Here is a 26,883-nt window from a genome sequence, read left to right as displayed (position 1 = left end):
GCTTGCCTTTAGTCCAGTAGTTCCTTGAACTGCTCCCTGAAACTGATCAATATGTTGCGTGCCAGACGTTGCTCTCATTGGAGTCCATGGAAAATGCCGATAGACTTCCCAGAGCAGGCTGGATCTATTTGGAGGATACCCACAGAAGTATCAATGTTTTACAGCAGGTAGCCATTAGTGCATGGGGGGAAGGGAGGAAATAGAGAATGTGCTTTGCGCTATAGCATGCATGCTTCCCCACTCTGTGCCCCACACAACATTGACCAGGAACCAACTTGGGTCAGAAGGGAGCAGACGTTTGAACCCAAGTTTGCAGGCGCAGGGCCTGTTCTCTGCAGGTGTAATGCCACCGACTCTGGCAGAGGTATGCCAGCAGAGTACTCTGGAGAGCACTGTACCACACAGTGGCCACCCGTTAATTAGCGGGCCCCAGCAGGGGAGAGGATTCCATCTGCTCTGTAGCACTCACAGATGGACAATTCTCCCAGACTGAAGTAGGTTCCTCTGAAACACACACACACTGCCCTTCTGTCACTGAAAGCAGATTCAAACCCCGCCTGCCTTTAGGGAGGCATTTTGGAGACTCAGAACATGGACAAAACACAGCATTTTCCACAAGTAAACTAGTCACTTTGGGGGGGGGGGGGGATGAGGATGGAAGAATGGGATATTCCACGAATGGATCATTTACACTGCTAGATGTCAACAGGGCAGGCAAAACAATGAAGACATTAACTGATTACTGGGCCTGTCAATCAAATCTTCCCCCTTCCCTTGGATAAGGGCTGTCTACATACTTGCAAAATTTGGACCCAGGATTGTTCACTGGCCTAGCTCCACCAGTAGAGCTAGATGACATGGTGGTTACAAAACCCACACCCCCTGCCTACCCTACAGCTTCTGTCCCCGCCACCCCTCCCGGAGCTGTGCCTGTGGAGATAGCTCCAATTAAAAGTCCTGTTTGCTTCAACCAACCAGTGGCAGTAGGACAGAAAGCCAAGGAAGCAGCAGGAGATGTCAGCCTTGGTGTGGGCAGCCAAACGTGAGCCATATCAACCTTCACGTGTAATAGTGAGGTGAAGCCCATGGAGACTGCAGGTCCCAAGTGACGTTCCACCTTGGTCCAAATGATTGGCAAACCACAAGAGTAGCCCTCAGTTGGGCAACATTTGGGCACTTTTAAGGCAGGATTACCCAAGGTCAGAAGTGTCCCGTGTTTGGGTCTGTCATTGCACGGGGCTTGGGAAAAGATCACACAAGGTTCCATCTCCCTTTTTGCTCAACTTGTTTCCCAGGGAGCATTCTCCTCGATGGTTTAAAGACACCCCTCTGTCCACAGCATTCAAGAGGCACAGGAAATGCGCTTCTCCCTGGGGGCTCTGCCACAGGCTGATGGTGCCCCACTGCCTTCATGATACACTAGCCTGCAATTGGCTGCTCAGGTTTAAAGAGGCTGGGAACATAATGGGTGGTGCTCAACTGTCAATTAATGAGTCTGCCCCCATTGTACTTGAAGCTGCAGGTGGAAAATTTGGGTCATTTGTCCCCAACCTTTCTACCTCTACCTTCATGCAATCTAGAATCCGAGCCAGTGGGAACTGCATCTCCTCAGCTGCTTCAGAGAGCCCAAGAGGAGAGGCAGGAGAGAAAGGAAATAGCTAGTGACAGTGAATTGAGATTCTTGAGCTCCTCTGAGCATCAAGAGGAAGGAACCGAGAGTGTTCAGACAGTCATGGGGAAGGGGATGGTTGTGGGGAACAGCCCTGAGTAATGACTGCACAGCTAGCCCAAGGGTGCCATTTGCTGCAATCTGAGGTGATAATGATGGCAGTAAACGGGTTAAATGTGGAAACAGACAGCCCAAGAATAAGCCACCGACTGCTTGTAGCAACCACAATTATCCCTGCATAATCAGCAGAGCGGGTTACAAAATCCTGCATGCTCCTCTTGGAATGGGGCTACTGAACATTCGTGTCTCCCCTCAGGATCTTGCTGACACAGGCAGTGTCTTAGGTAGCCCCATGAAATGTAGGGGCACATCAGAGATAGAGAGGTTCAAGGGTTAAATTTCTTTTAATGGGGTGGAGGGATAGAAGGAGGGGAGAATGCAGACAATGCCAAGGATTAAGTTCACCAAGCTCCAGATCAGGTTCAAGCTGCTTCTCATGAAATCTCCAGTGGGGCGCAGTGTGTTTGTAAAGTCTTTCTTGCTCAAAAAGTTCTCCTCCTTGTATTTTGAACAACAAACGCCAGTAAACTCCAATTACAGGTGTCCGAAACCTGCCTGGCCACCAAACTGCCAGGGTTTTTAGAACAAGCTTCTCTGCAACATTAAGATTTGCTATTTGCAATGTCTGCCCTGGTAGCCAGTCCCAGCAGCTTCCAAGGAAGGGGCAAAAAATCCCAAGTGGGCAATTACGGAAAAACTTGTCCATTTGGGGACTATTTCTTCCTGACCCTCATCATCATTAGTGGCTGGTTCCTGCCCTGAAGCAGGATGGTTTGGTGCCTCTCTCATGTAATTGGTGGATAGTCTCATTATCCTAATCAGTGTCTAATTGTTCTCTGACTCCCCCTAAGTTCTCAGTCTCAGTGATCTCTGGTGGCAAGAAAGGTCACATGATAGTTATGTAGGGCATAAAAATATTTTTTTTAATCAGTTTTACATTTGCTTATGGGGTTTCACTGACTGTCCCCAGCTCTTGGTTATGAAACAAAGTAATTCACTTTTTCCATATGAAGCATTGTTTTGTATCCCTCCATCATGTCTCCTCCTCTCTAAAATTAAACAGTTCCATCTTTTGAGTCTCTCTTTATATGGAATTTCCCTCGTGGCTCTAACTATTTTAGCTGCCTGTCTTCAAAAACCCCTTCGATTTCTTCTGTATCTCTTTTGAGGCAGGGTGACTGGCACTGAACACTGTTTTCCAGGTGAGGGCGTGCTATTGGTTTATACAGTCATTACATGGCATCCTTCCTGTGCCAATACTGGGGCACAGAGTGGAATCTAGACTCTGCTATTCCGCTCTGTCATTGTCTGCTGTATGGTGGTAAGACTGACTGGTCTGCTCTCCCTAGGATGCCCGAATTTCCTCACACCAGCTGCTTTCCACTTGACAGCTTCCCAGGGGAGTTTGTCTCTTGGCATCCAAAGTACATGCCCCAAATTCAACCAGGGCTTTCTTCTAATTCTAGTGGAAATGAGACGTTGGTGAGTAATTTCTCAGATCTCTACATTGGTGGTGAAGTCTTTCCTTCCAACGCTTAGAATTTTTCAGACACTTATTTTCGACAGTGTCTACTTTTCTGTTTAACATTTTGGTAGACTGATTTCTAGAATGCCTTAATACTATGGATAGCACTAGTCTTTACACATCCTGACATTGTGACTGCTGCATATTGAGCAGAGGTTTCTATTGCACTGTCCTCAGTGATGCCCAGGTCTGCTTCCTGAGCAATTATATTTCACTCCACACTCCTCAGTTCAGAGGATTCCTTTCAGTGAGCATTACTTTGCTTCTCTCATTGTGGAATTCCTTCCACCTGTTGTGCTGAACAGTCACCTAGCTTGGTTAGGTCCTTCTGTAGTTCCTCACTCAAATTAGGTTCCTCTTCTCCTGTCTTGACTCATCTAAGCAATGATGGGTTATCCACACATTTTGACACCTCACTACTCACTCCCTTTTCCAGATAATTGATAAATAAATTGAACACTGGCCTGAGGATAGAACTTTGGAGCATCTCACTTAAACTTTTGCCATGTTGGAAAACTGGCCATTTTCCTCTAGCTCTGTTTTCTGTCTTAGTTGCTGATCCACGGCAAAACTTTATTTCTCACCCTATCAGAACATTGGTTTCCTTAATAGCCTCTTGCAACGGATTCTGTCAAAGGATTTTTGAAAGTCCAAATGAATTATGTCTTTCTATTCTCTTTCAGCCACTATTTTGGTGACACATTCATAGAGTTGTAGTAGATTACGGAGGTACAATTTTCTTTTACAAAAGCCATGCTGGTCTGTCGCTATCGTATCATGTTCCTCTAGGTGTACCATAATTCTATTTTTAATTAGAGCTCAACCATGTACCTGGTACTGAACTACAGATTACTGCTCTGTCATTCCCAAAATAATCCCTACTGCTTTTTTAGAGGTAGGACCGAAGGGTAGCAAATCTATTGAATTAAAAACCAGCAGCTGATTTTCATGATAGCAGGTTTTTGTCAGCAGCTCAACCACTTCCTTTAAGTGAATTTTTCTTCTAAAATGGTTGGATGATGCTGCGAAGTCCAGGAGACTTGCTGCTCTTTAGCAGTTTGTTCCAGGACCTCTTTGAAATCTCCATCTCTGACCCCTTGTCCTTATCTGAAAAGAGAAGGCCTGGGACAGGCGTGACCCCTCCTCCTCGGTTGTTTTGACTGATTGTCAGGGTCTGTGGAAGACTGGTACCAATGACTGGGATGTGGGCGGTCTGGCCTGGTGATCACCGCAGTGTTCAGGAACCAAAAGCCAACAGGTATGTCCAGAGTCAGGTGTTGGAGCTGAAAGCTGGAGGCGGGGTCAGACAGGAAACAGGTGCACCAGTGCTGATTCAGAAACCAAAGAGCCATAGCCTCGTCAGAGCCAGAGCAGTCAGTCACCAGGGTGATAGGATTCAGGGACTGGAGCAAGTAGCGGAAATAGGGCAGGGTCAAAGTCAGGAACTGGGGACAAGGCTGGAGTCAGGGTCTGTAGCAGCAAGCCAGGATCCAACCTGTTGCACAGACAACTTCCTGTCTCTCTTTCTAGCTTAAATAGCATACTCAAGAGCTCCTCCCATCAGATACCTCTGGGCAGTAACTTTAGTGGACAGCTCCCAATTCTCCAGTCAGTAGTAGAGCTGTTAGGTGGTACTGTGGATCCAGCAGTGGCCTGAGCGCCTGTGGGCATGGGTTCAGGACTCACGGATCCTCACACTGGTGCAAAGAAATCATTTCGCTTTTCTGCAATGTCCTTAGCCTCCTTAATTGCTCCCTTTACTCCTTGAAAGTAAAGTACATCCTTTTCTACTATGTTATTAGCCTCTCTGATCTCCCTCAGCAGCCTTTTCGTGATCAGAAGGCTGGGTTGGACAAGCCCACTAGTATACTCTTACAGTTTGGGATCTGTCTCTCTACAGATGCTACTGCCCATTCAGAAGTGTTATCATATTTGATTCTCTGGACTCTTTTAGGTTCAGTGTATAGTGCAACTCCCCTACTCCATGACCCCATCTACCCCTTCTTGGCACTGGGTCTAATAATGGAACAGCCTGTTGTTCAGGTTAGCCTAGGTCAGGCAGGGAGTGCTTTATTCTTGGGCAGAAGATAGGGTAAGGGAAGGAGAGCATTAGCACAGCACACAGTACCGGGAAGTCGTTAATTGCTTGTATGGACCAGCGCCGCCGAGCAGAGCGAAGAGACATCTGCGCATGAAAACACTACACCCCAGAGGAGAAAGGAAGAAAGGCACCAAGAAAAAGAAAAGAATAAATAACTAAAATCCAAAAAAGCCTGGACCGAGGGAGCAAGGGGCATTGTGGCCTGTAGTTTGTTACTCCACAGTGTTCCATAAAGGGCCATTTCAAATCAAGGTCCAATCGGAAGCATCACCCCTTCCTTCTGCAGTGTGACATTAGCCATAGGTTCTGCAGGGAGGGGACTGCTGTCTCTCGGCCCATCACTGGCTCCTTTGGAGGATCTCAGTTCTCTACAGGCATTAATGAGCTAAGCCTCCCACCTGAGGTGGAGGAATATTATTGTAACTGGCACAAAGAGGTGAAGAGACTTGCTCTAGGTCACACAGCGAGGCAGTGATGCAGTCGAGGACAGAACCAAGATCTCTTGAGTCCCGGCCCTCTAAGCACTAGAAAATGCTTCCTCACTAAGGTGCTGGAAGCATAGAGCTAAGCACCAGCCTGAACACATGACATTTAACATAGCTGGTGCCTGCCATGGCCCCAGAACCCACAACTGTGGCAGACTGTTGGTGTGCTACCTGGAGAGCAGTCAGGGGTGGTGAAAGGGAGATTTTCCTGTGTGTTCACAGGACTACAAAGGCAGACCAAGAATGCTATGGAGAAGGGAGGGATAGCTCAGTGGTTTGAGCATTGGCCTGCTAAACCCAGGGCTGTGAGTTCAATCCTTGAGGGGGCCATTTAGGGATCAGGGCAAAAATTGAGGATTGGCCCTGCTTTGAGCAGGGGGTTGGACTAGACGACCTCTTGAGGTCCCTTCCAACCCTGATATTCTATGATTCTAAGCAGCCCACGTGAGGAACTCACAAAGGATTTCCAGCATGAGAGGGCTGACAGGCCTTGACACTAAAGATGATGCCATTGCTAACAGAGCTCATGAATTCGTGGCTCAGCTGACTCCATAGCAGGGCCGTGCCCAAGCTGAGCAGCGAGCCAGGCTGTTTGCCTTTGGCTGGAGATACTGGGCCAGGTAAGGTAAGGAGCTCTCTCGCAGGCTCCTCAGCCACCCAGCTGCTCACATTGCTCCTCCCTTGGGGCCTGCAGGAACATCGGCCATTGGAACCTGGCACAGTGTTTATGGTAAAATCCCCAAAATGGGGATCTTACAATGGGCCTAAAGATTCCTCTTTTACTTTCAGTCGAATGGCTGGGCCAACGACAGGAGCTACAATTAGAGATGCTGAGAAAAAAATGGCAGACCCAGAAGCTCTGCACTGATTTGATTTCACTGACACCTGATTTACTACAATGCCCTTGTGGGAGCTGCCAAATGGTCCGGTTTCTTTGTGTCTGTGTTCTCTCTCCTTTGAGCCAGCAAGACTGGGGCAGGGGGTAACTAGGAGTAATGGTGAAAGACAAATTTAGTCTATCAGGAAAAGCTCCCTGGCTGTGAGATGTTATAGGCTGTACACTAACCCAGCAAAGGGACGCCCCATTTAATAGTGAAGTGGACCAAAGGACAGGTGAACACATGGTAAGGAGCAGTCCGGCACCAGACCCAGGGACTATGGGGGCAGAGGGGACAGATCGGATCCAGTAAGATTTTCCCTTCCTTCCTTTTTGCATTCAAGTTGGATCAGCATAATCTTGGTCACGTTCACTGACTCGTGTTACACAGTCAGTCAAAGTATGCCTTTATAAAAAAAAATTCTAAACACAGACTGTTTCCAGTAGCCTTAAGGATGAACCGTATGCTTCCCGAATAAATACAAAACCTTGATCTGGATTCAAAACCACTTCGAGTACAAATGGGTTGGAGTCAAAAAGAGAAAGGGGACATCTTGCTCATCTCTGCTGTCTGCAATAGCATGCCAAGCCATTTTCAGCCAATAAAGGACACTCAGAGCTGTCAACCATGGTCTGAGCCTCTGATACAACCTGACCCTGTGTCTCATTGCTGGAACATTTCTTCCATCACCACCATCCTCACACAAAGAGCTTTAACAGCCACAAGGCAGTAAACTACACCACCATGAGAGAGTTGTTCATATTCAGCTTGTTGCATGGCTCAGCAAGACAGAGTCACGCTGGGAGGATTCAGAGAAAGGCTTACCAGGAGAACTACCCCTCCTTCGGTTGCAGGCACCTGCAACAACCTTCACAAGAGGAGGAGGAAGGGCCCAGCAGTGAGAAATTAAATATAGTTGAGACAAGCAGAGAAAGAGAATTAAGATTCCCCCACTCTGCTTCACTCAAATAACTTCTACTGAAGGCACCATTGGACGGTCTCATTTATAGTGCCTCAAAGTAGTACTGAGTCTGGCACCTGCCCTTGCTGTACAGATCTCGTGCCAGTGAACGGGCAGCGGCTCTATTCTGGATGATTCCCCTTGGACTGAGATCTCAGTCTTTGGGCTTGTAATGTTCAGATCTGCCAGCCGGGTAGTGTGGATTCTGAAGCTTTGATACCAGCACGTGAGTGCAAAGTAACAAGACCACGGACGTCAGAGAAATCAGGCAAATCCATCCACTGTCCTATTACCATGGAGGGGATGCCATGTTTCTCTCATGGAATGGATTTGGGCAAGAAGCTGATGGTGCTAGTTCCTGAGCCAGGAAAGGAGGCTGTGCTCTGCACATGAGCCTGGAGAGAACTCCCAAACACTTTCTTTTCTTGAAATTACTTAAGTTCCAACCTCGTAGAGAAAACCATGAGGATGGAGCCCATCCAAGTCAATGGCGCTGTGCAGTTCTTTGCAGGATCAGGACCTTGATTTGTAAACTCCTTAGGGTAGCCCCTGCCTTTTACTACATGTTTACACAGTGCTGGGTGCTCTGAGTCCCAGAGGCCTTTGGGTACTAGTATTATACAAACGAAACAATAGAAAATTACAACTCTCCATTGACACTAATCGTATTGCTGTTGGCTGGTGAAACTTCTACTAGAAACCCAACTTTTCCTTCTTCCTGGCTAACAATTGTGAGTCACTTTTTTAGGGGTTGAGGGTGGTGGGGAGGGGCGGCACATTAATTCTCAGAGACCCATTTTCAGTTTTCATTTAGAGATCTCAGTAGCTTAGCTGCCTCTCCAGGAACACTAGAGTATATTCTGTGTTCAGCAATGTTGATCAATGTTTGTTGATTCCAGCCATCCCTTTGGTAGTGACTGCTATGGATATGGCCGCAGAGGTATTTGCAATTTAAATACCTAGTTATCTTTCTGGAGTATTCATTTTTTTTGACTGAAATTTAACTTGGCTGGTCTCTGCTAGAAGGGGATTTTGTTTTACATCCAGGGGAGATAAAATTGATTTTTTTAAACAAAAGCAGTTTTTATTTAAATTGGATTTTTTTTATTTTGTTGTTTAAATACATTCAGAATTCATTCCATTCAGATTTTATTAACTCAAAATATGTTAAGGCCTAAATTTAGTCATAATCTCTTAAAACACTTAAATAAAAAAAATCAAAAGGCTGCTTTTCTATATGAAAGAAAGAACCAGGAGAAAAACATTTAACTTTTGAGGTCAAACTTTATAAATATGGCACAAATCAGGCTAAGTAATTTAGGAGACACTCTCATTTTCAAGAGAATAGGGGAAGACTAGGAATGTAGGACAAGGACTAGGTCACTTTCACTGAGGCATATCTAAAAATGTTCCCAGGCTGACCTGAAATAATCAGTTTAATTAACTGACTACAGTCAAATCCTCTGTTTAATCATTTAGTTGTAAATGTGAAACGTGTTTTGGTCAGAGAAGTTTATTTGTCCAAAACATTTAAGTTTGCTTTGCTAAATAAAAAGAAATTGTATTTGCTGTTTCGTGTTTAATTCCTAGTTACCATCCTAATGCACCTTGATATAGTTCATGAGCAAAATGTTCATTATCTAGTAAATAAGCAATATCTCATTCACCATTTTCTAATATACTAAAAATCTACAATTAATAAGCATCTGAAAATATTAAGCTATCATTGCTTAAATAAGTCTATATAGTTATAGTGAATCCTTCCAGGAAGCAAACAGATGTACCAAACCTAGTGAAAAGTCTCTATTTAGTTGTAAATGAACATGTTTTAATGGTTATATCAACCAAAGAGAAAGCACCTTTCTTCAGAAAATAACCAAGTACAAATGGAAAAGTTGATAAAAATCAATTATTTAAATTCAGGCTTTCCACTTGGTGATTTAAATTGATGGTTTAAATGGCCCATTTACATTTGTATTAAAACCAATCGATCCTCCAGAGCAAGGAGTTGACAAGATCCAGATTTTTTTTTCCTAACCCTAAAATTTAATGATTCAAAAAACCCAAACCATTAATATAACAGGAAGGCTGCAAGATCAAACTCTGAGAAGTCAGAAAATCTCATTCCATGACTCCTCTGCCTACAGACAAATATCTGTGACTTTTTCACCTGCAGCAACATTGTGTGCGGTTCTTACTTTCTTGCCCTGCTCTTAGAGTAGCCTGGACAAAGGAAAGCCTGCAGGGCTGGGAGAGGAGGACATATGAGTCTATCTGTATTTCACCCAACACAACAACACACGTGCTTGGTTGTGTAGGTTTTTCCTGGACATATTAAGGTCGTGTCACCATCAGTTCATGGGCTGGAGAGGCAGGTCCCATAAAAATAACACCCACATGCTTATGTGCACATTTTTACACTAGCCTGGCATGTTAGCAAGGTGTGTGTCAGGGACAAGCATACTACAGAGGACAGAGGGAGAAGCTCTTCAAATAGACTCTCATGTGAAGGCGGGGATAGGCTTGGAATGCTAATGATCAGGCAGCAACACAGCAGTGCCCACTGAAAGGAAGTTTGAGTAGAATATGGGCAGAACAATAAGGGTGTGTCTTCACTACCTGCTGAATCGGCAGGCAGTGATCGATCCAGCAGGGATCGATTTATGGCATCTAGTCTAGACACGATAAATCGATCCCCGCGCGCTCTCCCGTCGACTCTCTACTCCAGTGCCGCGAGAGGTGCAGGCAGAGTCGATGGGGGGAGCGGCAGCTGTCGACTCACCATGGTGAAGACACCACGGTGAGTTGATCTAAGTACGTTGACTTCAGCTACGTTATTCACGTAGCTGAAGTTGCGTAACTTAGAGTGATCCCCCCCCAGTGTAGACCAGGGCTAAGAGAGCCTACTGGGGTCTATATGGAGGCAGGGCTTTTGATGAGGAGAGGTCCCCCCAGAGGCTCCGCCCATGGCTGAACGTTCTATTGCCTATCAGTTGAGCATAATACAGACCCAAAGTGGTGACTGCTAGACATTCTGTCCATGAGGAAATACAATTAAAGCAGGCTGCTGGAAAATCAGTTCCTGTTTTGCTGCCCTGCCAGGACAAGAGGCCAATACTAACTCCCCAGGCCAACAGTGAGGAAAACTCAGGCTCTTAAGCATCTCTTTGTCCTGCTTTAGGCATCTGGGAAGCCATCCACTGCTGCAGGAGAAACTCCATACCTGAGCACAGGCCTTGGGCCATTTACTTTGGAAGTCTGGAATGTTAAGGCATTCTGTGAATAAGCTTATACGGTTCTTTGAATTCTTTGTTTCAAGCATGTCAGTTCACCCTGGAACAGGCTGCAAGGCTGGTTACTCACACAACACCTGCACAATAGGCCCCTCTGGACCTGCCACCAAATTGCTCTTTTAGAACTTCTTGCAGCCTCACTTATTCAGCCCTTCTTCCCCCAGTGTAACAGGACACAATGGTGAGAAAACATGCCACTACTCCCAAAGGGTTTCCTGAGTCAGGACTAGCCCACTCTGCAATGGTAACAGGTGCACTTAACCTATCCAGCTGGGCCAGGGACGTCTTGTCACAGTCTGTGTGTACAGCAGTTAGCAAGATGGGCCACCATCGCCAACTGGGGCATCTAGGTGTGACCACTGACAACCCCATCTAGAAATGGAGGCAGCTCCCCCTGGAGTTCCTCAGTGAGCCAGTACCAGAGGCCTGGTTCTTTACCCTGGAGCATGTCAGGGAAAGCAGACACAGGCCAACTGGTTATGGAGATCCTCACTCCGGAGGCTCTAGAGCAGTCCCCATTTGTTCTGCAACCTCCACAGACATTGCTCGTAGGAGCTCTGCGTTCAGCAGCACAGGGAGCACCTTGGTTATGTTAGGCCTACCTCTGCAAGGGAATCAGTCCAACTAACAGCAAGTTCAGAGGGAAGCTGAAATAAATGGGCCAGTCAAAACAGAGGAGTGATCAATGGACAGAGAAACAACACAAAGGAGCCAAGCCACGGTGACTTTTCACCAGAGCGGCTCATAAGGGAACGCGTCCCTAGTAGAATGAAGAAGCTCCTTGGGCACTAATGTATGTGGTTAAGGGCAGTGATGCTAACGGGCTAGAGAGAAGGAAAGCAGGTTGTTACAGGCATTGGGAAAGGTTTCCTGGCCAGGCCCTTACCCTCTCCTTGTAGTAGAAGGAGCTGATGGAGACCTGCTCCTTCTCACTGCGGGTGGGACTCCCACTGTACAAGCGCAGATTGCCTGGGGTTTCCGTACGGATCTTCATCGGCGTGATCAGGCCACTATGATAGGCCGATAAAGCCGACAGAGATCTGCCAAAGAAGAGAACAAGCTTTCAGTAACTTACCCTTGGCAAACCACCATGGGAGTTCCAGCTACAGCATGTCACTAGCCTGGCACCACTGTTATTTCTGGCATGTATTAACATGGGAAAGCTCAGCTGAAGCAAGCAGCCAGCATCTCTGACTTCTTATACTTCCTGAGACCAAGGCACTAGCAACTGGACTTACTGAAAACCAGTGGCTCAGCAGCTGCTGTCCTCCCAGCCTCTAGCCCCTAGCTCTAGTCACTGGCAAATCCATTCATAGAATCATAGAATATCAGGGTTGGAAGGAACCTCAGGAGGTCATCCAGTCCAATCCTCTGCTCAAAGCAGGACCAACCCCAGCTAAATCATCCCAGCCACTGCTTTGTCCAGCCTGACCTTAAAAACCTATAAAGGAAGGAGATTCCACCACCTCCCTACGTAACCCATTCCATTCACCAGTGTAATATAGGGGGATTTTGCAGGCTTTGCTGAAATGCGTGACTTTGTGTTCACCTGGGAGTAGGTTCTGTAGGAGAGACTGCACGGTGCATTGTCATGGGTCTTGTAAAATATACCAGGTAACCTGTGGAGACAGGACATAAAACCACATTCAGCACAGATAGGATTTGAACTTTCGCAGCCCTTTCCCCTGCCCAAAGGGGTAGCTTTCACAGTGATGCCTGTGAATTTAAGGCACACAAACCCCACCAACAGTAATGAGGCATGTGGCGGGATGCCCACAAACCAGCCCAGCCCCTCTCCCCTCAGCTCATCCTGGTCTGTAAATGCCATCTAGACAATCTGATTTTTCTCAAGCCAAATCTACTTCCCTGAACCCATCAAAATAAAGAGCCCAGCTATGTCAGAGCTTTTCAATTCATCAGCTCCTCACAGCTGGCTCCGAGGAGAGGAGGAGAAGGAGAAGCCCTGTCCTTGAGCTGTAACTCTGCACTGTCATTTGTCAAGCACTTGGATACTCCAGTGATGATAAATAACTAGACAGAGAGGAGCTGCTCTCACTGTTCAGACTCGCAGTGTAGCCCAGCACAAGATGAAGAGAGAGGTGGTACATATGAAGTACCTGTAAGTCTACACCCATTTGGTAGTGCCCCAACAACCTTCTTCAGCCCAGTATGCCCTGCCCGCCGGCATGGCACAGCAGGCTTAGCAGATCCAAGCTGCCTTGACTAACCTGCTTCACTTTGTCAGGTGAAACGAGTGTGGCTGTGTTACATTGTACTACCCCGGCACACGAGACTTTCAAACCGGAATGCAGGGAGAGTCACTCCTGCATCTAAAGCAACTTTCCACAATTCAAGAGCTTTTAAACAGACCCTAATCTGCCCCTTGAGAAGGTCACTACCTGGCACACGCCCTCCTGGAAAGATAGTTATTAATGACTGTGCCCTCACTTCCCACGAGGGCTGGGCAACAGGAGTTACTAATGGACAGGCTTCCAGCTGGCATGCTGGGAGCTTACTGCTGGGAACGAAGGTACCAGTGTGCAAGGGTTCAACCTGGAGGGAGGGAAGGGCAGCTCTCCCACCAGCCCCAGTCACAGGAGGTAGGTAACAAGAGGGTCAAGGAGCCATGTGCAGCAGTTTGCCGTGGGGAGGAGCCAGCATGCTGTGCCACAGACGGGAAGGCATGCAGATGCCAACCTGCTCCTGGAGAGGGGGTTATGTTCATGCCCAAGACACTACCAGAACCCCTCTATCTCTGACAGGCAGCAGCACCTCCAGCCCAGCAGGTGGCTCTAGATATTTTCAGCTCTTCTTTGTCTCCCAGTTTCACACACCAAACACCGCTCACAAGGTGGCCTGAGAGCAGCTGCGAACTAGTGCGATTCCTACAGAACGGACAGCCCTGGCTGTCTAACCTCGCCCCCTATCAGCTGGGGGGCCAGCGACCAAAGCCTGCCTTTGCTCCAGGGTGAGTGCCCACTGTCCGGGGGATCTCCAGCAGGCAGATCAGCTGACTGATCCCTTGGTGGATGGCTCTAAACCAGCCGTCAGACCAACCTGCGCCACAGAACCTGGCTCCAGAGGTCCGTGGAAATGGGATGTTGGAATCCTGGTAGGAGCCGTAGGCATTAGAGACCCGGGCGAAGGTGGGCAATGGCGGTGTTACGGTGTTCGTCAGAGCATAGGGGTTGCTGGAGGTGCTGTCGTCCTGGTTCTGGAACAGAAGTTACCCAAGATCACGCTGCGAGTCTTGGAGGAAAGCTCTCCCCACAGACAGGACGCCCAGCTGGCCTGACGACTCGGCAGCAGCCCAGGGCACTGCAACAAAGGCTGGCTCCAGGGCAACCTCGTGTCCTGCGACCCCGAAGAGGTCGAGCACATGGAGTGGTTTCTGCTCTGTGGTGGGTGTGTTCACTGCATGAGCTCCTTCTCCTCCCCAGCTCACAGAGCCTTTGAGGAGTTGCTGACCCACCTTCCTTTGGTTTCATGGCTACCTTGAGCAAGGAAGTGGAGGTTAAGAGCTCAAAAACCCAACGGTCTCTGAGACAAGAAGGCACAGAGGGTTTGGCCTTCAGACTCTGGACTCCTCTGTTATAGCAAAATGTAACATAGCAGGGTGCTGGCTTAGCTAAGTGTCCCAGGCACCACACTGCTACACAACTCAACACGACCAACGTCTCTTTATGGGGGACCACCACCGGAACAGCAGGCGTGTCGCAGCTCAGGCCTGAGGGGCACTGGCAGAGCTGGGGGTGGGGTGGGGCAGGAGTGGAACGGCGGGGGGCTGCAAGTCAGGCCAGAGGGGCACCGGCAGAGCTGGGGATGGGGTGAGGGCAGGAGTGGAACGGCGGGGGGCTGCAGGTCAGGCCAGAGGGGCACCGGCAGAGCTGGGGGTAGGGTGAGGGGAGGGCAGGAATTGAATGGCAGGGGGCTGCAGGTCAGAGCTCTGTGTGTATGGGGTGGAGGTTGGTGCAGGAATGGGATAGGGGGCTGCTGCAGATGAGGACTGATATAATTTGTTCTAGATGGTGGTGTCCAGCCCAAGCCACATAGGACACAAACAAGTAAATAAAACCCAAATTTGATTAAACCCAAGAAGGAACCCCCAAGCTTCCCTGGGGACTAAAACTTGCTCCCAGCATTGCAATGTAGACAAACCAAGGGTCTCAGACAAACGTGCCTTGGCCGAGACAAGGGGGGCAGCACCTGGCACGAGGCCAGCCTGCCTGTAATGACGTCCCTAGGAAACGGGAGGGCATGGGCTCAGCACAGACCATGCTTAGCTCAAATCCACCTCACTAGCTTTGTTTAAAGAAAAAAACGTAGGTCCCTTGAAGAAGGGTGGAAGGCTCTTTCGGTCAAAGCCCAGCCTACACTGCTCTTCCCATGTCCTGATGTCGGGAAGCCACCAGCCCAAGCAAGAGTTAATATTTCAACTCTCTATAGCTTCTCCTGCGTGGCAATTTCCCAGAGCCAGCTCTCCCTCCACAACCAGCACCCCCCACGCCAGGCCCCCCAGTGACACCTACTGTAGGAAGGAGAGTAGCTGTAAGTTCCCCCACAGCCAGTGATGAGCAGCCAAAATCTTAACAACCGGTTCCCTCCTTACCCCACAAGGGGGTCGTGGCCCACCCCCGCCCCCCGGGACTCCTGCCCAATCCAACCCCCTCCCCTGACTTCCCCCAGAACCGGGCAGGAGGGTCTCGTGGGCCACTGTAGTGGGTGCCCACCCCGTCCCTAAGAGCCAGAGGGACCTGCTTGCGGGGGAGGTGGGGAGTCCCGGAGGTCCTTACTTGGGACAGCTCCCAGGAAGCATCCAGCAGGTCCCTCTGGCTCCTAGGGATGGGGTAGCGTAGCTGCGGGGGGAGCAAGGGGAGCGGCCGCTCCCGCCACTGATCACATCAAAAGTGGTGCCTTAGGCACCAACTCCATGGGTGCTCTGGGGCTGGAGAAGCAGAACGAGGAGGAGGCGGCGGAGGCGGAGCAGAGGTGAGCTGGGGTGCTCCCCGCCCCATGCCCAGCCCCAGCTCACCTCCGCTCTGCCTCCTCCCACCTCTGCTTCTCCACCCCCGGCTTCCCGCGAATCAGCTGTTCATGCGTGAAGCCTGGGAGGGCTGAGAAGCAAGCGGCGGTTTCGCGCTCAGGCCCAGGGAGGCAGAGGCGGAGGCAAACTGGGGCGGGGAGCAGTTCCCCTGCGTCTACGCCCCCCGGGTTACCTGCTGCGGTGCGGGCGGACCTCCTTGCGCCCCCGCCCCCAGCTCACCTCCACTCCGCCTCCGCCTCCCTGGGCCTGAGTATGAAGCCCTTTTAGAACCAGTTGTCCTGAAGCCCTTTTAGAACCGGTTATCTGACAACCGGTTCTAAAAGGGCTTCTAAATGTAACAACCAGTTCCAGCAAACCAGCTCCAGCTCACCACTGCCCACGGATAGACCTCCTCCACACTTTCCTGCAGCGACCGCTGCTGGCACAGGCTGGGAGTACAAAGCCAAGGAGACACTTGAAACTTCTGAACTCAGGGAGCAACAAACCCTCAAGGGTCTGATTTTGAGAACTGCGTGCATTCAATCACATGCTCAGTTTTCCCTCCCCCCACCCCATTTACCAGACATCTACACAGGCAGAGTCTCAGAGCTCACCAATGGCAAGCGGGGTTTCTGACAAGGCTGGGAGCTCTGCAAAGGCAGAAGGTGTAGGGAGAGGAGAAAAGCAGGAAAAGTGTGCAATCCTTCCTACCACAACAGACTCCAGGTAGGAGACCAGCTGACGCAGGCAAGGCTCCAGGCAGCTCTGGTTCCGCTTCACCTTCTGCAGGGAAGTGTCATTCAAAATCTGGAACAGGCACAAGATGCAACTTGGGTCATCTTACCCATAACCACACCTCCCCACCAGCTCTTCATCTGCAAAGCAGCTGAGCTGCTAGAGTCCATACTGAGAGTCTGGAGGCCCAGGGAAGACCTCCCGGAGCCCTCAGTACAGGCAAACTGACCTGTGCTCTGCTTTGAGAAGGACTGTCATGTTAAGGCACAACACCGGCTGTCAGATCACTGGAGTCGGTTACTGGCTCGGCCACGGATGCACTGTGTATCCTTGGCTAAGTCACAGCTATTCTGTGCTTATTTTCCTAACCATAAAGCAAGGGGGGATATTGACCCACCACCTAGTGGTGACAAAGATTACATCAGCTCATGCTGCAGACCCCTGCAACAAAGGTGCTACAGAAACACACCATGCTATTCATTGGGGCACAGACCATCAGAGCAGAGACCATCTTTTTGCTCTGGGTTTGTACAGTGCCTAGTGCAGTGCGGTCCAGCTCCAGGAGAGGCGCTCCTACGTGCTAATGCAATTCTAATAATAAAAACATGGCTGGGAGGCTCAGGTTCAACTCCTGGTTCTGCTGCAGATCTACTGCCTCCCAGGGGGGTGCAAGGATAAGTCCAGTAAGGCACTGAGGTGGTCAGATACTACACTGATTGGGAACAGAGAAGTACTTAAGACAGACAGACAGACGTTAACAAGCCCGGGAATCCTTTAAATCTTACTGCTCTAAGCCTCCCCCTTGACAATAACTGCTTGTCCCTAGTTTGCCCCCTCCACTCTGCAAACACGGATTATTCCCCTAGTGGGGCTTTAAACACTGGCTGCAGACCACACTGCCATGGGCCGACAGCATCCCTGGTGTAAGCCCAATGAAGTCAATGATGCACTTGCACCAGGGATGCATCTAGATCACGAAAAGAAAAGGAGTACTTGTGGCACCTTAGAGACTAACCAATTTATTTGAGCATGAGCTTTCGTGAGCTACAGCTCACTTCATCACTACATCTGATGAAGTGAGCTGTAGCTCACGAAAGCTCATGCTCAAATAAATTGGTTAGTCTCTAAGGTGCCACAAGTACTCCTTTTCTTTTTGCGAATACAGACTAACACGGCTGTTCCTCTGAAATCTAGATCACGGTTTTTCTCTAGGTCCTAAAGGGGTATTTTTATCTAGGACCTTGCCCTCCTCACTTTGTCACAAAGGTCTGGGAGATCTAGGCCAAGGTTGGCATGTTTAAGATCTGCTCTTAGTACTGGGCCCCCCCGTGACGGTGCCCCCCATAAGACTTTATGGAAATATGCTTATGAATGTATATATGACATAACTGGAATATGTTTTATGCTACATATGCCATGTAACCCATCTCTGAGCTTTGAGCAGGGCATTGGACTAGATGACCTCTTGAGGTCCCTTCCAACCCTGATATTCTATGATTCTGTAAAGGCTATGATCTACTGAATCTATTCATCCTATTTGTATGCATGTGTCATCATTGTATTCGAAGTTATGAATACTGGCTGTAACCTTAGTAAGGCATTTGGTCAGCTTCTTTAGAAAGGAATTTGCAAGTTAAGTGCCCAATCAGGAAGCACTTAACCGATCTTGTAAGGCTCCAATCCACATAAGAAGTCTACACGAGGACGTTCAAGGTAGCATGTGGACAATGGCTGCTGCCTGTAAAAACTGAGTCATGCATGGACATGTGACTTGCCCATGTGACTCCAAAACTCCATCTTGGAGCTGGACTTTGCATAGGAGAGAGGAGGGGGTCTCCACCCACAAGAGAAAATCTATTTAACCCCCTAGGAGTTAAATCTATTTAAACCCCTCCATTTGGTCTTCAGCTGGCTAAAGAGATAGCCTCTCCACCTCCAAAGATACTGAAAGCTTTATACAGGGTAAAATGGATTTATTTGGGGTTTGGACCCCATTGGGAGTTGAGCATCTGAGTGTTAAAGATAGGAACACTTCCCAAGCTGCTTTCAATTAAGCCTACAGCTGTTAGGGACGTGGTTCAGACCCGGGTCTGGGTTTGCAACAGGCTAGCAGGTCTGGCTCAAACCAGGCAGGGCGCACACATATATCCCTACCTTCAGCAGCTTTGCCTTCATTGTGGAGCTGATAGTGGTAGTGGGGGCAAACTGGAAGGAGGGTGCAGCATTATTGGGATACTGCACCGGGAACATCACCCGCATCTTGACTCTCTGGTTCCCACAGTGCACAGACACTGTGCAGCTGCGATTCACTGCGTCCATCTGAGAAAGGAAAAGAAACCACTTCTGACTCAGACCTCCCAGGGCCTTTAGCCATATTGTGGCTGAAATCCGCCACAAGGGGCTGGTCCCTCTGCAGAGGCCCCACCAGGCTGCAATGCACACTGTGCACAGGGGCTGCAAACACAGAGATAGCAGAAACTCCAGACACAAATGGGGGACTGGCTCAGCACTTCCCAGCTTTGCACCGAGACTGCAGGGAGATAGCCCACTCTGCAGTGGAAGCTGCAGGCAAGAATTGGGAGAATCCATTCTTAATATGGCCTTCTCAGTCCATCCCATGTCACTGGGCAGCTCCTCGTTTAGTGGGTTAACCCTATGCACCCCCTCTGGAGAGCCTGGCCCTTTGGCTCCAAGAGGGCAACAGGAGCACCTGCCAGACAAACCCTGTAACCACCACCTACCAAGTCAGCTGCTCCAGAGCTCTCCCCTAAGCCACACAGTTCTGCCTCCTCCTGGCAGGCACCATACACAAACAGGAGCTTGCTGTGTAAGGGAGAGTCCAATTCCCAAGAGGCAGTGTGGCCTAATGGCTAGGGCATGGAGCTGGACTCGGGACACCTGGGCTCTACTCCTGATTCTGCCACTGACCTGATATGAGACACTCTGCACCTCAGTTTCCCTTCTGGCCCTTTGTCTTGTTTATTAAGATGATAAGCTCTTTGGGATAAGGGCTGTCTTTCATTAGATGCACACATACAGCACCTTGCACAATGGGGCCCTGATCTCTGTTGGAGCCTCCAGGCTCCACTATAATGCAAGTAATGATGATGCTGGGCTCTGGGGCTCACCCAGCGCAGTGCACCTGGCCTGCTAGGTAGGAGAAAGGGACCCCAAGGCTCTCCCTGGCTGCTTCCAGAACCACCAGCTGTGGAATGGGAGAGGTGGGGCAGAAGGAGCTCCAGGGCTCCCCACCTTCCTCCTCATTAGGAGCCCCCAATCATAGGTTTTAAACTTGAGTTCAGGCCAGCGCTCACGCCACACGCTTACAAAACATCACAAGGGGCAACACTGACTCCTAGCAAAAGAATGAGCTCCCAGAGCACTTTCAGGGCTTCAGCCCCTGGCCACCCCCAGGGGCATAAGCCATTCGGAATCACCCCATCACCCCACCTGAGATCCAGCCACTGCCCCGCCAGAGAACGTCAGCACTGGGGAACTTTTTACAGTGGCTTCCTTCCAGGAGAGATTTCCCCAGTCTGCCACTTACCAGCTACAGCAAGACTGTAGCTGTGGCCTGGGAAATACCTCCCCACCCCTCCGCCACCCTGTGCATCTGTGGCCTAGAAATACCTGCACCTCCCACTCCCTGTACCCGTGACTTGGGATTATCCTACCACTGGCCTGGGGAACGTCCTGCATCCATAGTCCAACTTAAAGCAATCAGCCTTGTAGTGCTTGGAGAGGGTCCCCAGCGCAAGATACTAGGCAATCCAGTCCTGCCCGCGTCCCCTGCTGTCAGCGGGAGGAAATTCTCCCTCTACCTCCACATTGACGTTACGGATCTGCACGTTGATAAGGGAAAACTCCTGCTGCAGTGTCTGCGGCAGCCCCAGCTGGTCCGATTTTCTTCCCACCAGGTCCGATTTTCTTCCCACCAGGAGGTCGTTCTGGAAATCTTCCTTTAAAGCTGGCAGGAGAAAAGAAAAACAAACAGGCTGAGGCAGGCTGTGAAAGAGAAGCTTCAGGGGAATCGCCAATCTCCCAGTGCGCAAGGTGCCCACAGCAACAGGCACACACCATCAAAGAGCATGTGACCATGGGTACCACTCAGCTGTCTGGGAGTGGGCCCAGCCCTTGGGCCAGACAGACAATAGTTTCTGAAGCCAGCAGGAAGAACCGCAGGCTGGATGGAGCCCTGGAGAGCCCATCATTTGCAAATCATGGCCTGCTGCCTGCTTCTTTCCAGGTGGCGTTTAAGGCTTGGTTTTAATCTACAAAGGCCTAACTGGCTTGAGCCCTGCCTACTCAAGAGAGACCCTCCCATGCGATATTACCAGAGCAGAGGACAGAAGAACTGTAGCTCCTGGCTCCCAGCAAGGGCTCTGCGCTTTGGAATTCACCCCCGCACCTGCTCCAAGTGACCCCAAGTCTGATGGCTTTAGGACATCCTGTAAAGCCATCAAATGAGTCAGGCTCTCAAGCAGGGAGGGGTGCAGTGAAAGCCAGGGTTCATTTGCTTCCCTGGCTTTGGGAGGCTGCTGGGTTTACTATTACTTGTGCTAATCATTTGCACTTTTAATGTGGCAAAGGGGTCTAGAATTCTGGCAAGGCGAATTCCAAGCCAAGGTGCAGTGTGCACATCTAAATGCATACATCTAGCTGCCAGGTCTACTGCTCACGTGGCCTGTCTGACAGCTAAAGCATGCAAACAGAAGGAAGATTCCCTTCTCCTGAGCTGGGGCCTCCTGCCTCTCCCCATTTACAAAAGGATGGCGCTAGCTTGGCCACCATTCTGAGACAGCCAATCCCCACAGCAGGCAGCCACAGAGAGCAGGCTTTTAGAAAGGAGATGGGCTCTTACACCTCACCCATTCTCCCAGGAGGAGTGTGGGCTATACACCTGTAAGCAGTTTCTCTTTGAAGTTTGTTTCTGAAGTTTTTTTGTTTAAGTATGGCTACTTTTAAATCTGTTATAGAATGTCCAGGAAGACTGAAGTGTTTTCCTACTGGCTTTTGTATGTTACCATTCCTGATGTCCCATTTGTGTCCATTTATTCTTTTATGTAGAGACTGTCCGGTTTGGCCAATGTATACAGCAGAGGGTAATTGCTGGCACATGATGGCATATACAACATTAGTAGATGTGCAGGTAAATGAGTCCCTGATGGTGTGGCTGATGTGGTTGGGTCCTCTGATGGTGTCGCTAGAGTAGATATGGAGACAGAGTAGGCAACGAGGAACCAATCTGTTACAAACCTTGTTGCCTACTCTGTCCCCATATCTACTCTAAAAGAAAAGGAGTACTTGTGGCACCTTAGAGACTAACAAATTTATTTGAGCATAAGCTTTCGTGAGCTACAGCTCAAATATGCTTAGGCTCAAATAAACTAGTTAGTCTCTAAGGTGCCACAAGTACTCCTTTTCTTTTTGCAAATACAGACTAACACGGCTGCTACTCTGAAACATATCTACTCTAGCGACACAAAAAAATCCAGCCCTCATGGCTGCAAAGGAAAGCTTAAAAACTTGAATCAAATGGATGCAATGGAGCAATTTTGACAGGGTGAACGTATCCTATGCCCAGCTGGGCAGCAAAAGGGTTAACTCTCAGTTGTGGGGAGAGACAAGAGAGCACATTCTGCCCCATAAGAGCACATGAGCTGCCAGGTCAGAAGGAGAGAGCCATGGCCATGGCTCATTAAGGGTGCTCTAGACTAGGATAAGAGGTGCTGTATTTCATAGAATCATAGAACCAGAAGGGACCTCGAGAGGTTATCTAGTTCAGTCCCCTGCACTCATGGCTGACCATCCCTGACAGGTGTTTGTCCAACCTGCTCTTAAAAATCCCCAATGACGGAGATTCTACAACCTCCCTAGGAAATTTATTTCAGTGCTTAACCACCCTGACAGTTAGGAAGTTTTTCCTAATGTCCAACCTAAAACAGCCTTGCTGCAATTTAAGCCCACTGCTTCTTGTCCTGTCCTCAGAGGTGAAGAACAACAATTTTTCTCCCTCCTCCTTTTAACAACCTAAGAAAACACTGACAATGGCTCGGTAGTTGGTGTACCAAGCCACTGCCCATCACGCTGACCAACTTCCTTGGACTCCCCATCTGTCTGCATCCACCTGCTGTCTCCGGTCTTACACTTCAATTGTAAGCTCTATGGGGCAGGAACCATCTTTCTAGGTCTGCCTTTGCCCAGGCCTGGCATGATGGGGCCATGATCCATGCCCAAGACTCTGAGGCAATACTGTCATGCAAATCAATGCTACTAACAATAGAGACAAGGAACCAGTTTGCTTTTCGGGTGTTTTTTCCTTCCACAGGTGGATGACCATTTCTTGGCAGGGTCACGTTGAACCCTTCCACAAGGGACAGTTAAGCAGGCATGCGTCAGTCTCTTACTCAGAGCACAAACAACCACTGGCTTAGAGATGACCTCCAAAAGGTTTTCATTTCAAACAGCAAAAGAACTTCTCTCACCTTCTTCATCTGCATGCCCGGAGCTTTGCTGGGGTTCAGAGTCCTGGGTGTGGAGGGTCTTATCCGGCTCAGGCAGGAGGGCAATCCCATCAATGAGTTCGTCAACCCCTTCCAAGATATCGTTAGCACACAGCTGAAAAGAACAAGCACACCCATGTGCTGTGTCACAGGGATCAAACAAAGGCAGCCCAAAATACATGAGGAACGATAGAGCAGCTCATCTCTCCAGGGAGCTTAAATTAGCCAGGTGGGCGTATGCGCAACAGCCACATCTCAAAGACCATGGCACTGCTTTCCTGACGGCACCCTGTGACAAAAGGCATGGCTTTTCATCAGAGAAGAGGCCTGGCCTTTGTCACCCAGCCTGCTCGACCACATCTCCCCTCATCACTTGCAAACGTGGCTCTGTGTGCATGTCCATGTAGCAAGCAGGGGGATATATTAACCAATGGTTAGCCAAGTTTTATTCTAAAATAAAGGAGATTTGACTTTTCTAATACCATCCCATGACAAACTGATCAGTACAAGAATATCACGTGCCATGACTTGCTTTGCTTTTTAAAGCCAGTACTAGGATTTTTGCCATTGTTATTTACACTATGGTCAGGACTAGCACCCCAAATTAAGGGCCACAACCCAACTGGGCTGGGCAACGCCCAGACAAATAGACAACAGGCCCAGAGAACTCACAGCCTGGATTTACAAGACACAGGAGAGGGTGAACAGTCAAATGTGGGGAGGCAGAAGGACACAGTAACGACCAAAACAAGCGCGCTGACACAGCAAACTACCAGCCTTACTCATGGGCATCTCCCTGGGATACAAACGATGAATCTGGACATAGGAGAAAACTAATACAAATCATGCAAAACTGCTTGACAAGAGACCAAACCAGGACTACTGCTAACGAGTGACGGGACACAGTGTGATCTGGCTGGAGGCGATGGGTCGAAGAGCTGCTACTCTCGCAAGTCAGAAAGCAAGGGAGGCCAGCTGGGACCAAGGTCTCCATCAGAGCTTTGCACGCCAGAAGAGAGTGCACGTATTCTCAGACTTGACTCCCTAGGAGAGTTGGGTTCCTGCAGCACTGAGTCATCTGTACCCAAGTATGCGGAGGTCTGCAGAGGCAATGCCTGCTGGAGAGTTTTAGATTCTGCAGTTATCTTGGGGCAGCTGGTAACCCTTCCCACTGATACTGGACAACACACTTCATAGTGCACCTGCACTTACAGCAGGGCTCAGGTGTTGGGAATAATCATTTGAGTGACAAAACAGCCTTGCTGTTCCTGTGAAGCCTTCGAGGTTCTGTATGTCCAGTGGAAAACCTCCTGCCTAGCAGACATTTGTCCAGAGCACAGTGCAGCCTGCTGTACATTACAGGTCAGACCATCATAGGGCCTAATCACATCAACCACACTATCACCTGTACATCTACCAATGTGCTATATGCCATCATGTGCCAGCCATGCCCCTCTGCCATTTACATTGGCCAAACTGGACAGTCTCTACGTAAAAGAATAAATGGACACAAATCAGATGTCAATAATTATAACATTCATAAACCAGTCGGAGATCACTTCAATCTTTCTGGTCACTCGATTACAGACCTAAAAGTGGCAATTCTTCAACAAAAAAACCTTCAAAAACAGACTCCAACGAGAGACTGCTGAATTGGAATTAATTTGCAAACTGGATACAATTAACTTAGGCTTGAATAAAGACTGGGAGTGGATGTGTCATTACACAAAGTAAAGCTATTTCCCCATGTTTATTTTCTCTCCCCCCCCCCCCCCCGCACTATTCCTCACATGTTCTTGTCAACTGCTGGAAATGGCCCACCTTAATTATCACTACAAAAGGTCCCCCCCAATCGCTCTCCTGCTGGTAATAGCTCACCTTACCTGATCACTCTTCTTACGATGTGTATGGTAACACCCATTGTTTCATGTTCTCTGTGTATATAAAATCTCCCCACTGTATTTTCCACTGCATGCATCTAATGAAGTGAGCTGTAGCTCACGAAAGCTCACGCTCAAATAAATGTGTTAGTCTCGAAGGTGCCACAAGTCCTCCTTTTCTTTTAAGGTCAGAGTTAGGCTCTGTCTACACGACACACCCTGGTGGCACCGTGTAGCATACGGCTAGCCAGACACTGCAGTGAGAAAGTACACCGCATCCACACTGGTGTGCAGCTCCATATGTGAGCGAAAGGCTCCAGCAGCGGGGAAACCTTTCCCCGCTGCTGGAGGAGTCTTTCCCTGCAGGAGGGAGAGCGCTCCAGCACTGGGGAGCTATCGGAGCCTTTCCCCCATGCCAGCATCTTTCCCCACGGTGGGGAAGGGCCCCCGGAGAGGCATGCAGCATTCAGACATGCATAGGCCTCCTCTCATGGGTATAAATAGCAGTGTAGACGGTGAGTAGAGAACCATGTGCGGTATGTACTCAGAGCGGTATGGCTGTACTGATCAAAACTGTGCCTCACTGTCTCCTCTGCTATCTGTACCTGTGGTAGGGGAGCTGTGTGTGTACACTCCATGCCGCTGAAAGAAGGGTGCAGTGTAGACACACCCTTGGGGGGCTGAGCTGTGAGTGAGAAGGCTGGATGGCACCTAGAGACTTTGTGCCTGAGCTCTCCATGATGCCATTAGTCGCACTTCATACAAGTAAATGATGGTAAATTTGGCACTTCAGAATGCTGTCCCCAGTCCAACGCCAAAAGTGCTTTGCATACCCTCTGCAGCTGGGAGTCAACCCGCCACATCCGCAGCGTCTGGTCACGAGACCACGTGACCAGCTGGTAGTCCTTGGAGCCTAAAAGAAGAGAAAATAATTTCTAGAAGTAACAGAAAACAGACTTGACTCTATTTATGATATAAGTGGACTGAACCAAGTAGCTAGGTCCAGTAGATGGGACACTGGAGTGGGAGTCAGGACTCCTGGGTTCTATTCCTGCCTTTGATATTGTCCAAGGTCACATAGCAAGTCAAGTCACTGTTCCACTCTGTGCCTCAGTTTCCCCATCTGTAAAATGGGGATGGGGCTGCTGCTGGAGTTACAGAGGAGAAAACTGCAATGCAAATAAAAATACATTTTGCAGTGAAAGTTATCACATGGGAAATGAATCGGATCTACTAGGAGGCACTTATTTTTAAAGCATCACATTGTTGTGTAGCTGAAAATCCAAGTAATAGCTCAGTAGTTTGAGCATCGGCCTGCTAAACCCAGGGTTGTGAGTTCAATCCTTGAGGGGGCCATTTAGGGATCTGGGGCAAAAATTGGGGATTGGTCCTGCTTTGAGTAGGGGGTTGGACTAGATGACCTCCTGAGGTCCCTTCTAATCCTGATATTCTATGATTCTAAGTAACAATGTAAAAGTGAATTGCAAAGCAGAAAAAAAAAAGGGTTTCTCCTGTAACATCTCCTTTAGGATGCAGAGAGCACAACAGGTTTTCTACATTTGGAATATCAAATTCTGGCTCCCCGCCGCCTTCCCCCCTCCCCCCAAGGATTTTGGGAATCTCTGGAGGACCTGAAGCTGTAATGCTGCAGAGATCCCAGCCCTCAATTGGCTGACACAAACATACGAGCAGCTGCCCTACACACAGCATGGATTTCACTTAAACTGGTGTAACTTTGTGTGTGGATGTGCTTCAATAGGTTTAAAACTG

General features: G+C 49.1%; 1 protein-coding gene across 7 annotated transcripts in view; it reads right to left on the bottom strand.

Annotated features, from left to right (window-relative positions):
• The window catches only part of WDR59 (WD repeat domain 59), an 88,334-nt gene that overhangs the window by 16,955 nt on the left and 44,496 nt on the right, over positions 1-26,883 (bottom strand). For 3 of the 7 annotated variants that reach the window (XM_048817075.2, XM_048817079.2, XM_048817078.2), the window contains 9 exons: positions 25,947-26,026; positions 23,216-23,348; positions 20,552-20,697; positions 18,885-19,049; positions 16,707-16,802; positions 14,030-14,186; positions 12,522-12,591; positions 11,859-12,012; positions 5,383-5,454 (listed from right to left, as the gene is read on the bottom strand). In XM_048817075.2, coding sequence (XP_048673032.1) covers positions 5,383-5,454; positions 11,859-12,012; positions 12,522-12,591; positions 14,030-14,186; positions 16,707-16,802; positions 18,885-19,049; positions 20,552-20,697; positions 23,216-23,348; positions 25,947-26,026 — 1,073 coding nt within the window. Of the gene's footprint in view, positions 1-6; positions 125-5,382; positions 5,455-11,858; positions 12,013-12,521; positions 12,592-14,029; positions 14,187-16,706; positions 16,803-18,884; positions 19,050-20,551; positions 20,698-23,215; positions 23,349-25,946; positions 26,027-26,883 lie in introns of all 7 variants that reach the window. The other 4 variants (XR_007352348.2, XM_048817076.2, XM_048817080.1 and 1 more) reach the window with 3 other exon arrangements.

The sequence above is a fragment of the Caretta caretta genome, chromosome 12 (assembly GCF_965140235.1).
Source record: "Caretta caretta isolate rCarCar2 chromosome 12, rCarCar1.hap1, whole genome shotgun sequence".
NCBI lineage: Eukaryota > Metazoa > Chordata > Testudines > Cheloniidae > Caretta > Caretta caretta.
Note: the sequence above shows the minus strand (reverse complement) of the source record. Positions and strands in the feature narration are given on the sequence as shown.